The 12,873-nt window shown below is 30.0% G+C and overlaps 1 protein-coding gene across 6 annotated transcripts in view; it reads left to right on the top strand.

Annotated features, from left to right (window-relative positions):
- The window catches only part of LOC118198910 (uncharacterized), a 48,024-nt gene that overhangs the window by 22,596 nt on the left and 12,555 nt on the right, over positions 1-12,873 (top strand). For all 6 annotated transcript variants that reach the window (XM_035370694.2, XM_035370698.2, XM_035370696.2 and 3 more), the window contains exons 4-6: positions 2,228-2,398; positions 3,739-3,924; positions 10,965-11,045. In XM_035370694.2, coding sequence (XP_035226585.2) covers positions 2,228-2,398; positions 3,739-3,924; positions 10,965-11,045 — 438 coding nt within the window. The remainder of the gene's footprint in view (positions 1-2,227; positions 2,399-3,738; positions 3,925-10,964; positions 11,046-12,873) is intronic.

Below are 12,873 nucleotides of genomic sequence, written 5' to 3'. Positions count from 1 at the left end.
TCTTAAACAAAGGTGCACCGTCGCGAAAAGGTTAAGAAAAACATGCTTTGGTAGTTTAAAAAAAATGCTGTCTTTTTTACCATTACTTAATTGCTTATACTGATAGTTAATAAAGATAAATGCATCCAAACTAAATAATTAATAAAACTAAATGTTTGATATTGATGTCAAATGAAACATTTCAGTGCTTTTCTGTTTGCTTCTAAAAAGGGAACTACTTATGTCTCTTAGATTTAACCATAAGGTCATCTGTATTTTTGAATATTTACATTAGAATTTCATTTAATTTTTTTCCTATAAACTTGATATTATTTTGGTTAGAATAGTTTTGAAATGTTCTTCATCCCCTCTCCCTTCTACTTAACTAAATAAATAGTGCTGATTATCTTTTGCGTTTAGGGCACTGAGACCATTATATATGTGCATCATAATTTGTCTTATTCATGTATTATTTCTTAAAAAATATTTTGTCATCTCTTTCTTCAGAGTTGCCCAACTCTTTCTATTTCTGATCATACTCCCGCCAACATATTTCTCATGATTTTTATCTAGCTTGCCTTAACATTCTATTATTTGCCCCCAAAAATTTATTTATGGCATCTGAAAGCACTTGTTTTCTCTAGATACTTATTTAAAAAAAAAAAAAAAAAAAAAAAAAAAAGAAGAAGAAGAAGCAAGATTGAGGTTGTTTATTTCGTTCGTCTCGCCAGTGAGCAGTGTAAGTTCCACATGCTTCCCAGGAACAGTTTAAGAAACAAGTGCAAGGGGAAAAAACAATTGGAATTGAAGAAATGGGTTCAAGAAATTCTTATGAAAAATAAATCTTAGTTATTAATTGCATTAAAAGAGTTCCATTCTGCCTCTCTACAGATGGAAGCAATAATACCGATGCAAAATTGTATTTCTCTCCCCCCCCTTTTTTTTGTTTTGTTTTTTAATTCCGAGTCTTCAGAAATTGAATGTAGTTTACATTCTGTGTCTGCTTTAGAAGACATTTGACAGGCTTTAATAGTAGCGCAGCTAATTATTAAAACTTTAAAAGAAAGTGCAATTCTTTAGTATAATTGCTTAGCACTTAGTGCACTACCAGGATTTGTAGACTTAAAGATTGATGTTGCAGGCATCTTTAAAAAAAAATGCAGATTATGAAATGTACTTCTTAGATTTAGTGGTGAAAAGGGGTAAACTTCTTTGCCAGTAAGTGTGGTTGAACCCATTGTTGACATAAGATAAAATGCTCTGTTGAAAGTTATAAAATACCTAAAGTAAATGGAGATGTAGTTATTGCTTCCATTGTTAAAAATAGGTGTAAGAAAAATTAAGTAATTTCTGCACCTGAGAGCAATTTAATTGGCAGTTCTCAAAATCTAAATGTAACCCTCCCAAAAAATAGCTTGACAGGGGACACTTTATTCGATTATTGCAGGTTTATCTTGTGGAGAACAAATATTTATATTTTTGTCTTCGGACCTTAACAAAGCTGTCTGCTCTTTTATACGCTTCATTTTGCCATCATTCGATGTTCTTAACACAATTCCACTTTGCAGAATTATATTAACTCGTATTTTGCAGTCAATGTGTAGTGATCTGCTTAAAGTATTTAATTATTAAGGAAACTGATTGGAGTATTTTTCTATTATTAGAAAGTACACATAATAAAACTATTTTTTTTTTGTCTGTAAGTATTTTTACATTTAAGAAATAATAAATAAAATTTTAGATATTGTAATTACTATTTAAAGTTAATTCATTATTAAAAATGTATTTTCTTTCTACATATATTATTATTTAAAAAGTTTTTGTCGTTGAGAAAAATTCTCCTGATTTCTTAAAAGAAAAAGGCCCCCTGATTTTTTTAGTATCGTAGATTGGCAAGTATGCTTTCTTAATTAATTTGCCAACCAGTTGTAATATAGTACTATTTATGGAAACCAAATGTATAAACTGCTGGTATGAAATTATGGAATTTCATTAGAAAGCAAGATCATTTGATTATCTTAACATGAACTGGTCAATTTCTTTCATTTGTTTTACTAATACTCCAAATCTTTTAAAGTAAAGCCATATTTTAGTGTTAATACGACTGCAGGAAAACCTGCTTGAAAATAGTATTTGTGTATTTATAAGTAAAATAGTTTCTCATCTATTTTTTAAACTCGGTGCTAAGTCGTAAACTTTCATAAATGTTTGCTTATTTTCTTCTAAAATTTTATGATAACTGTTTTAGGAACTTGAAGTTTCTTCTTTGGATGCTAATGACAGATCAGCAGTAAGAGCACATGTAAAAAGATGTGGAAATGTGTGTTTTACGCAGCTTACCACTGTCATCGGAAATCATACCATTACCATTGCAAATGTACAGATTCCTCCTACAGATACTAGTGTTCATGCATTACAGGTAATTTCTCCTTCATATTGTAAATCATTTAAAAGTTTTTGTTGACATCGCCATACATAAATGATATTTTTGCATTCTGTAAATGTGCTGTTCTTAATTTTATAGTTTATTGATTTTTTAAGTGCAATTTTAATTTTTTTTGTCCTGCGTCTAATTTTATGCTATTTTGTGGATTGATTGGCACATCAAATCCTGTTTCAGTGTGGAACTTAGTGTTTTCTAGGATTTCTAGCTATAAAATTCTTCTAGTCTCAGTATTAAATTGCTTTAAATTAGATTATACATTTTATATATAGGTAGTCATCCAGTTCTATGGTACTTGTTGAAGCAATAAAGCATGTCTGATGCACAGATTTCTAAAGCTTACTTACTGCTCAGCACTTATAGCGTGCCTAACAGGATTGCAGCAGTGATTAAAAATGAAGGAAGTGCTATGAAATACTGACGTTACTAAAATAACCTTGTATTTCATTCTTTTATATGTGAAATTCCATTAAATTGGTTTTCCTACGGGTGGTCTTAAATTTCTGCAGACAAACTCTTTAACATTTTGGAAAAACAAGTCAAGGAGACATGAAAGGTGTTACTGTGTTGCAGAGCAATGCTATTACTACATATAAATGTTAGCCCAAAAAGGCAGTTTACCCAGAAGGGCTATTAATTTTGTTTTGGAATTTTGCATCGATTCACTTTTGAAATTGTTGAAAATAAAATTATCGTGTGATATCTGCCGATTGTGCATTTGCAATCGTCTGAAATCTTTATCCCAACAGGCCTTGCAATAAATGTTTATGTAAACAGATATTTAGAATTCGGAATGTAACGGATATTTTTCGCTTACTAGGTTAGTTTATTCTTTTTTTTTTTGGATTACCTGATTATTATACTTGGATTATATTTCAGTCTAAAAGCTTTATGTATGAGATGTGAATAAAAAGAAAAATTTTAAAAAGATGGTCTTCATGCAAGAATTGCATTTTTTTAAGTGTGATATAATATTATTTTATTATCTATTTCATATTTTGTAAAACATTAACGAGTTTTTGATCAAAAAATTCAACGATTTCAAAGCATTCCATGAACGTCGCGTGCATCTTCAAGCACAGATGTTTTATGCTTGAGGTTTCTTTTTTGTGATATTGCTATTGAATTTAATTTAATGGTCTAAGTGTGAAGAACATGATGATATTTATTTAATAAAGCAAACACACAAAACGTTAAAAAAAGGGGGGGGCCTGTTGCTTTTTTTTTTTTTTTTTAATTAAAAGATAAAATTTTCACATACTAATTTGAATGTTCGACATGTATTGCTATATGGAATATATATCTTTCATTTCAAGGTTTCATGTTTGGCTAGAGAGATAGTAAGAATAAATGGTGGTACAAATAAACCTCTGCTTCTTGGGGGTGAATTTAATATGATGGAGAGTGAAGCACCATACCAATTACTTCGTGATGGCTATCTTAGCAATGATATGATAGAAGAATTACAAAGAAGAAAAGATGTTGTGTTACCTGGAAAAGAGGTATTTTTTAATATTATTTTAAAAATTAAATTATTGGTACCACAAAATATGTGAATTTTTTACTCAAAATATTCATAGTCATACTTCAAAGGTTCTTTAAGTCAGGGTCGTGATACATAAGTGCTTGACAAGAGATGGGCCATGAAAAGTTTTTGTTTTGTGGTGTAATAATAAATGTGTATGTATAGTTAATTAATTAATTTGTTAACTAATGCTTAATAGTTGTATTTATTTATAATTTTTCATGTTAATTATTCAGACTTTTTTGTTTCTGCCTCCCCTTTTAATTCACCTCAAAGGAATTATATGCGAGTGAATTATAATAATTTGAAATTATATACATTTTAGTCACAAATATTATTGTAGTCCTTAAATTTCATAGTTGTTAAATTTGAGTACTTAAAATTAGTGGCCTCAAACTGGCAACTCCTAGGCAATTTTATGCATCCTACCAATACATTTTGGTTATGTGTTTGTCTTAATACAGTGCTCATAGATTTCGATACAGCATACATTCATTGAGCTGTGGATAGCAATAGAATGTTTATGAAGAAAGTAGAACGACGCTAGCAAACATTTCAGCAGTCATTACCTTACAATCGAGTTCAAAGCTAGTGCTGGCATACAGCCAAAAGTATATATGTAACGTTTGTACATACATAACAGCACTCTGACAGAACCACAGAAAAAGTTAAGAAGGAAAAGGGTTTTAAAACATCCCATTTCGGGATATGACAATTTAAAATATAAATATAAGAAACATATGGATTGTGTTTATTATAGCTTTCTACTGAATGAAGAAGCAGAATGAATAGATTTACGATGTCAGTTAAATGAAAAAATTATGTACCTCGTATAATTGCATGACTAGGCTAATGTAAAAGTCAGTATGGTCAATAAATGTATTCACCAGCCAACAGCTGGTAGATCTTTTTTATGTTATGTCCCCCCCCAAATGCGTGATGTTATTGTAAGTTATATTAATACCAATCATTTGAAATTGTGCTAAGCGTTTGATAGTTGCTTTTATGTGAAAATTTGTTTTGTTGAATTAAAGTTGTAAATAAAATGATAATCCATGATTTTAATCAAGACCTAAAACTACAAGTTATGTCTTTAACAAATGGTAAGAGAAAAGTAACAGAAGAAGGATGTGATTTTCAAGGTAAATGAGAAATTGCATTCTTTTATGGTGTTATGCACAATAAAATTGTATGTGTTATTCATAATAATGGAATATCAGTTCCAAAAGAGTATGTTACAACTCACTATTATGACACAAATCATAAAGAAAAATTTTAAATGTTGAAAGTAATGGGAAAAATAATTTTTTTTTTTTTTTTTTTTTTTTTTTTTTTAAATCTGGCTTACACAATGTAGAAGCAAGTAAATCAGTTAAGCAACAGTTGGTGCAAGTTTTGCCTTCATGGCTTATCATTGCAAAAAGCTCAAAACCATTGATGATGGTGAATTTGAAAAAGATTGTTTGAATTAAATCAGCTAAACCTTTTGGTCCTGACAAACAACAGTTATTTAAAAATGTTAGTTTGTTAGCAAACACAATAGCGGAACATGTTAATGAAATCGCTAGTGATTTATCATCTAAGTTAAATGAAACAATTACAGATTTTGCAGCATTCTCAAAAGCAGTTGGTGAGAGTATTGACATCACAGACTGCTTGTAGGTTTCGCACAAGGTGTTACTGATGAATTTCTTGACAACTAATTAAGAAATTACTGGAAATAATTTCTATGAAAGGGAAAACTTTTACATTGGATATTTTTTCTGAAATAAAATATTTAATAAATAAATGTAAATTAAATTTGGATAAAATTTTTGGATGTGTAAGTGATGGTGGGGGTACTGTGAATGGTAAAAAAATAGTAAAATACCTAGTAAAATTAAGAAATATAGTTAAAGAAGAAAGTCTTTGGAATGTGTTTTGCACTTATACATTGCAGTATATATCAAGAAGCACTCTGTGCCAAATGTTTTCAAATGGATGATACTGTGGAAATGGTAATTAAAATAGTAAATCTGTGGACAAGCTGCGAATCATCAAGCTTGAAGAAATTAAAAATGAGTAGGGGAAAATTATTATGACTAGTTCAGGTGATTAAGTCAAGGAGCAGGGTGTTAAAACAATTAATTTAATAAATGAAATCTAAATTTTCATCACCTCCCCCCCAAAAAAAAGAAAAAAAAGGCTTTATGATGATGATACATCAATATCCAATTTAGCATTTTCTTACTGATTTAACCGGCCATTTAAATATTCTCAATAAAGAGCTGCAAGGAAAGGATACACTTATCACTGACATGTGTGCTTCAGTTGAAGCTTTTAAAGTTTAATTGTAAATATGAAAAACACAAATGAAAAAAAAAAAAATTCTCACATTTTCAATGTTAAAACACGTTATGATAAAATGAAAAATCTCAACAATACAGCCGGAAACTAGTATTATTATGACAAAAATTTAAAGGCAGGTTTAAGGAATTCAATCATTTGGAGTCAATTTTCAAGTTATTTTCTTTACTGTTGTTGCATGCGTACAGGTTCATAATGAATTGAATGCACAAATCCGATGAAAAGTGAATTGCATTTATTCTTATTGCAAGAATAAATACAAAATGCTTCCGGCGAATACTAACAGGCAGGAGACAGACTTATCAAGGGGACGGAAGAAGGAAGGAAAAGAAAGGCATCCCTCCCCTTAGGTAGATTCGCATGATAATTCCGGCATATTAGCGGAATGCCGCGAACGCGATGGCTGCATGGGAAATTTTGAGACCTCGATTCTGCACTTTCTCCCTCAGGTTTCCGGGTGCCCATGCTCGGCCAGAGATAATCATACAATATTGCAATATCTTACAATAGTTATATTGTAAACTACTAAAACATTTTACAGAACACAATTCAAAGCAGAGAAAGCTAATCCGATTTCACTGTGCATTTGCTATAGTAAACAACAACAGTTTTCTAAACAACTGAATTGAGATGTTTTTCTCCAGCTTTTATAAACTTTTTAAAATCAAGCACAATAATATTCTGGGTATTTCCTTGATTTTTCCGGAAAGCTAAAGCATACTATTACGAGATATTCTACTAAAAATAGCTAAATAAATACAAAATTCATAACAACATTAAAAGTAGACTTGAATAATGTATTAGAAAATCCACAAATGGAACTAATTAATTGCATTGTGATATAAATCTTATTCAAAGGTAAATATCCCCGGTTGCGAAATTTTGCATTAAGAATAATCATTTATGTGTGAACATGTTTTTTTTTTCAGTTAAAAATTAATGATTAATTAATGAAGATTAATAAGTCCAACAAAAAGGGCACAACCAACTGATGAGCATCTTCGATCTGTGACAAAGATAGTTTCCAATTATTTTCCTCCAAGGCTACAAATGTTATCAAACAGAAATGGTGCCAAGTATCGAGCTGTAGTAAAAAATAGAAATGTATAATTATTTATGAACAATATACAAATTTGTTTCCTGCATATGTGAATGAATTGATGCATAAAGAACAAAGAATAGGACGTCTTTGTTTATTAAGTTTTGTTCCACTAAGGAAATTTTCATTGAAAATTTGGTGGTAAGTTTTCATAATTTGTTTATGTTAAAAGTTAATTTTATTCAGTATATTACAAATATTTGAAATAGATGTTAGTCCAAAAATTGAGTATTTAGCTGGTAGTACATTACAGTAATGAAATGCAGTAAAAAATTTCTTTGTGTTATTGTTGCTTATGTATGTTTTGTTAAATATTTAATAAATGAAATTTGAAAGTTTGTTTTAAAAAAATCTGTCCCCTCAGCTGCTTTCAGATGGTACAATCCATATGCAATTTGTGTTTGAGACATCTGCTTTAAATCAGCTAATCATATTTCATCTGCATTGATAGTTAAGTGGAAGTGAGCTATTATCAGACAATATATATATATTCAATAGAAAGCTGTATACACTAACATGATGCTTTCAACAGAAAACATACTTTCATCTTATACTCTTATGTATGTGAATTCATCTGAAAATTGTGAAGTAAATGCAAAACACCATTTGAAGAGATTTTAACTGGCACTGGTATCTTTTGGCAATCTTTAAATTAAATTTGTTGTTCTTGTTTTTAAATTTAAGTATTGTCAGTGATTTAAGTGGAAAACGGTGAATTTACGACTACTCCCACCAAACCAATTTGCAACATATTTCTCCTGACTTAAAAATTTTTCATAATTTTTATGTAGCTTCACTTAATATTGATATTTAAGCCCATTATTTGCTCCAAAAAAAAGTGATTTTGGGTATCTGAAGGTGCATGGTTTTCCTCTTGATTACATATAAAAAAAAATCCTGTATCAAGTCCTTTCATCTGCGAGACATTATGGCATGCTTCAGCTTTGTGTGCGAGAGCCTATGTACTTTAAAACATCATGTTCCAATTCTTCGGTGAGCATCAAACGCTATTGTGGGCCATCTGGCATATATTAGTCAATGAGCACAAAGCAAGATTGAGGTTGTTTCGTTTGTCTCACTGCTGGGGGGAAGAGCTGTGAGTTTCACATGCTTTCAAGAAATATTTTAAGAAATTGTGATCTCTTACCTTTGTTATGTATGTGAAAAAATATTCATGTACCTCGCAAAAATCATACACAGATAACTTTAATTCTGTTATTTTATCAAGGAAATGTGTAGTTTAGAGACATGTGTATCTAGAATCCTCGTCCAATGGAACTACTTGCATTTAAGAATCAGCTGAACTTTCAGGCATTAATAAGTTACTATTTAAAGTTAATTCATTGTAAAAAAGTATATTTTCTTTCTCTGTGTTTTTTATCATTAAAAATATTTTTGTCATTGAAAAAGTTCTTCTAATTTCTTAAAAAAATCTCCTGATTTTTTGCTACCATTGGTTTGCAAGTATGTGTCAGTTAAAATTTTAAAGTATTACATTCTGTTTGGGTTCTTTGTTTATGGGTAATAATTACCTAACAGACATTTCCAATGTCAAGAAAAAATTTATTGTCCTGTCGTGGAAAAGATCCAATAAGTGAAAGTATTGCTACCATAATGAAATTATGTCAGGATGAAAGGAAAGTATTTTAAGACTCCATGGCCTTTCGTAAAACACTCTTCCATACCTGTTTAACCGAAGTTTTCCCAGTTAAAACCATCACTAGCAGTATAGTCAACAATTAAAGCCTTTGCCTTCCTCTGACTCTTTTCCCCATTGATTTATAGTTAAAAATTTTAAATGTTGAATTTATTTGGCAAACATGAGCAATAGATCTTAGTATGGTTAGTTTTAATGTATTTGATAATTTCTTTTTTTTTTTTTTTTTTTTTCTGAATTATAATTTATATAATCATTGCTATATTTAAGTCACCGCAAGCTATCAATATTTACAACACTCAGGTTTTTCTTAGAACTTTCATTTAAAAAACAGCTAGGTGAATATCTTGCACAAAAAAAGTTTCATGTTTCAGAGCCATATGTAAATATAGGTTTTATTAGAATATTGTATAAAATTAGTTTAATATTTCTCTAAATGTAAAAATGTTTTTTTTTTTCTTAGAATAGTGTATAAAATTCGTTTCATCTCTCTCTAACTTTAATCGTAAAAATTTTCTCAAATCATAACAGAAGTGATTGTCAGAAAAAATACCTTTCTTAATTTCTGTATCAATATTTATCAAGTTCTGAGCCTCAGGCTATTATATAACAATGTTCTATTGTAGCAACTTCAGTGGAATTATTATTGTAATAAATTATAATAATTTAAAGTTTATCATTTTCGATAAGTATTATCAATGAAGAAAATATGTTTTTGATCCAAAGTAAGACTGTATCACATTAGTTTAATGCTTAACTGTTTTTAACATTTGAATTGGTTACCAAAACAGTTTTTTGTTTTCATTCCAATTTTATGAGTTTATTTTTTAATCTGATCTCTTTGTACCTCAGTACTGTGCCGTTTTCATATAATTTAATGAGTAATTCTGTACCGTCAAAAAAGTAGTTTTAAGGTTTATTCTCAAAAGGCTCCATAACTGTAAGTCACCTGTTCGTAACTGTAAGTCAGTCCAAAACAATCTTCATCATTAAATCTCGTTCCACAAATTCAGAGTTCAGTTTGGAGAACAGATAATAATTATGTGGAGCTATATCTGGACTATGAGGGAGATGTTTTAGCTTCATATTGCTGAAAGAAAATGGGTTTTCCTATTTTGTAGACATATCATTCATGGAAAGATGTCCGTGTAGGATGCACTAAACAAAGGATTTTGATAGAACCAATGTTGTTGCTTACTGTCTCCTTGACTTTTAATCTCCAATCATTCAATATTTCACCTTGGGCATGAACAGTCTTTTCAGATATGAATGCCTCTAATGAAAAAAAACCTTCAGAGGATCATCGTCGACAGATTTTATGCAAAAACTTTTTATACCAATTTTTTCAATGTAGAATAGAAATAGACAAATTAGCATGCATATGATGATCCAAGTGTTGTTTTATTGCTTTGGGATTAAGTTCACCTTTATTTAAAAATTTAATCACAGAACATTAACTCGCTTTTTAAGTATTTGAGAACAAATTAGCACACCACTTCACTCAGCAAACAGTCAGAAAAAGAAAATGTACAATTTATGTAATGAAACTTTCCATTTTATTTATTTAGTATTGTCATTACATGTCTTTAAGAGAAATTTATAGCCAAGTAATTTTTTATGAGAGGCAGGAAACTTTTAGATCTATCTATGTATATTGGATATTTTTTTACTAGAGGAAAACAAATTTGAGTTTTTCTTTAAGAAAGGTGGTTTAATTGTTCTTAGTTTTAAAAAAAGCAATAACTCATTTCAGTCATACAGCAATTAACTGTGTTCTTAGAATGTGCCATTTTGGTATCAAAGTGAAATGAAATATAACTTGGTTTTATTATTTATTTTGTTCTGACAGCATTAATTTCAGAATTATTTCTTCTCATTTGTAATACTAAAATGTTTTCTATTGTGTTCTATATAGAATGCATCATTGCTGAATCTTTTGTGGAAGTCTTTCCAGCACCCGTCCTCTAATTTGTGCAGCTGTTATAAATCAGTGTTGGTGAGTGAAAACAATATGTGTGTTTTTAATTGAGTGTTAACTTTTCCAAGAGTATAAACAATACAGTTTTTGGCCCTAACCCTTAGAAGTCGTGCAGTTTGAAATACATTAGACTGTTTATTATGCTTGAAGCTGAAAAAACATCAGTCTTGCCATTTAGAAGTTCTCCATGCATAAATGTGGGGGGAAAATCTTTCCAGGAATTCATAGTAAAAGAATGTAGAGCAAAGCTTCTCAACCGGTGGTACGCAAAGAAACTAGTATTTTTAACTATTAAATTCAAAAATTAAAACATTAACATCTTGATTGAGTTTTTTCTGTAACGCTCGTAAATTTATGCAATCTGAGCTTTGTTCAGGAGTAGTGGTAGTAAGGTTTTCAATTTTTGTTTAGGTGGTACATGTTAGTCCAAAAGTTGACTTTCGCACCTAATTGGTTTTCTGCAAATGTTGAATGTTCAAAAGTAGAGGGATATATAAAAAAGAAAAGAAAATTGTATTTTAAAATACTTAGTTATCTTCTTCAATGGCTCGACAGCCCTGGATGGGCCCTGGCCATCTCCAGAAGTCTTCTCCAGGCATCTTCTACTGTTGCCAACTGTAACTTAGTTATCAATATACATATTTAAGTTAACCAAGCATATTTAAATGTTTTTAGGTGTTTTCTTTATAAACTTATCAAGAGTTAGTTAAATATTTAGTAAAAAATTGACAAGATGTATAAGGCCGTATTCATATTTTTGATTGCCAATTTTATCGGCTTCTTCTTCCTCATTTTCATTTTATATTTCATTTAACTGTTGTTGCTGAATGAAGTATTCATTTGACAAATGTACTGAGTGAGATTCCGTTTACTCATTAATGTCTTCATTATTGGCATTTTAGTTAATTCATTAGGCTAACTATTTCATCTATGATAGTTTGCAAAGTTTCTTCTGAATTTATAAAATCGCTCATCATTTGTGAGCATAATTGTTTCCTGGAACTTTTCGTTGTTGAATCTTGTATTTCAGCCCACGAGTCTCCCAATATTGTTTGTGTTCCATATATTATAGTTCTTCCTAAAATGTCTTAAATGTAGGCCCACCTTCCTTGCCCAAAGGCTTCATATGACATTGCTTAAACGTATCTATCACTGTTTCATTAGTAGAGATTAGGGGTGTTCTGGAGCATTGTATAAAATTAAAATAGTAAAATTTTATCATTGTTGTGTTGCTTCAGAGCCAGCATGAAAAGTAAATCAGTCTTTAAATATTAATGCAGTTTGGCTTCAGCTTTAAATTCCATTTTTTGTAAAATTGACAAAAATCTTTAAAAAATTAAATTTTTAAAGATATATGAAATAACAAAACATACCGTATATACCCGCGTATAAGTCAAGATATTTTGGACAAAAAAAAGACTTCAAAGTGTGGTGATCGACTTATACGCGGGGCCATAAAAAATTAAAAGAATCGGAAGTTCAAAAATTTCTTTATATAAATGTTGTTTTCTTCTCGCACTCAAATTGGACGACTTATCAAATAAGTCACTTACTTGAAGTAATTTCATGACTTAAATTATGTGACGAACTAATCACAGAGTTTCATACTTTAACTAGAGTAAGCTTCGATTAAACCAAAAAATTTTCGGCCCCCGAACAACCCATCGATATCGAGCAATAAAACAGTTTCGCCAACACGCGAAGAAAAGAGAAATGCAGATAGTTTTTACGTACGTATAAGACTTTATAATAGTTATTGTTCATTCGTGAAATACTTTTGTTAACAGGCGTACATGTCAAAATTTAAAAAAATAGCCCACGCAATAACTGAACAGTTTTGAATATT

Source organism: Stegodyphus dumicola, chromosome 1 (assembly GCF_044657685.1).
Source record: "Stegodyphus dumicola isolate Sdum_Otavi_A_Nest chromosome 1, ASM4465768v1".
Taxonomy (NCBI): Eukaryota; Metazoa; Arthropoda; class Arachnida; order Araneae; family Eresidae; genus Stegodyphus; species Stegodyphus dumicola.
Note: the sequence above shows the minus strand (reverse complement) of the source record. Positions and strands in the feature narration are given on the sequence as shown.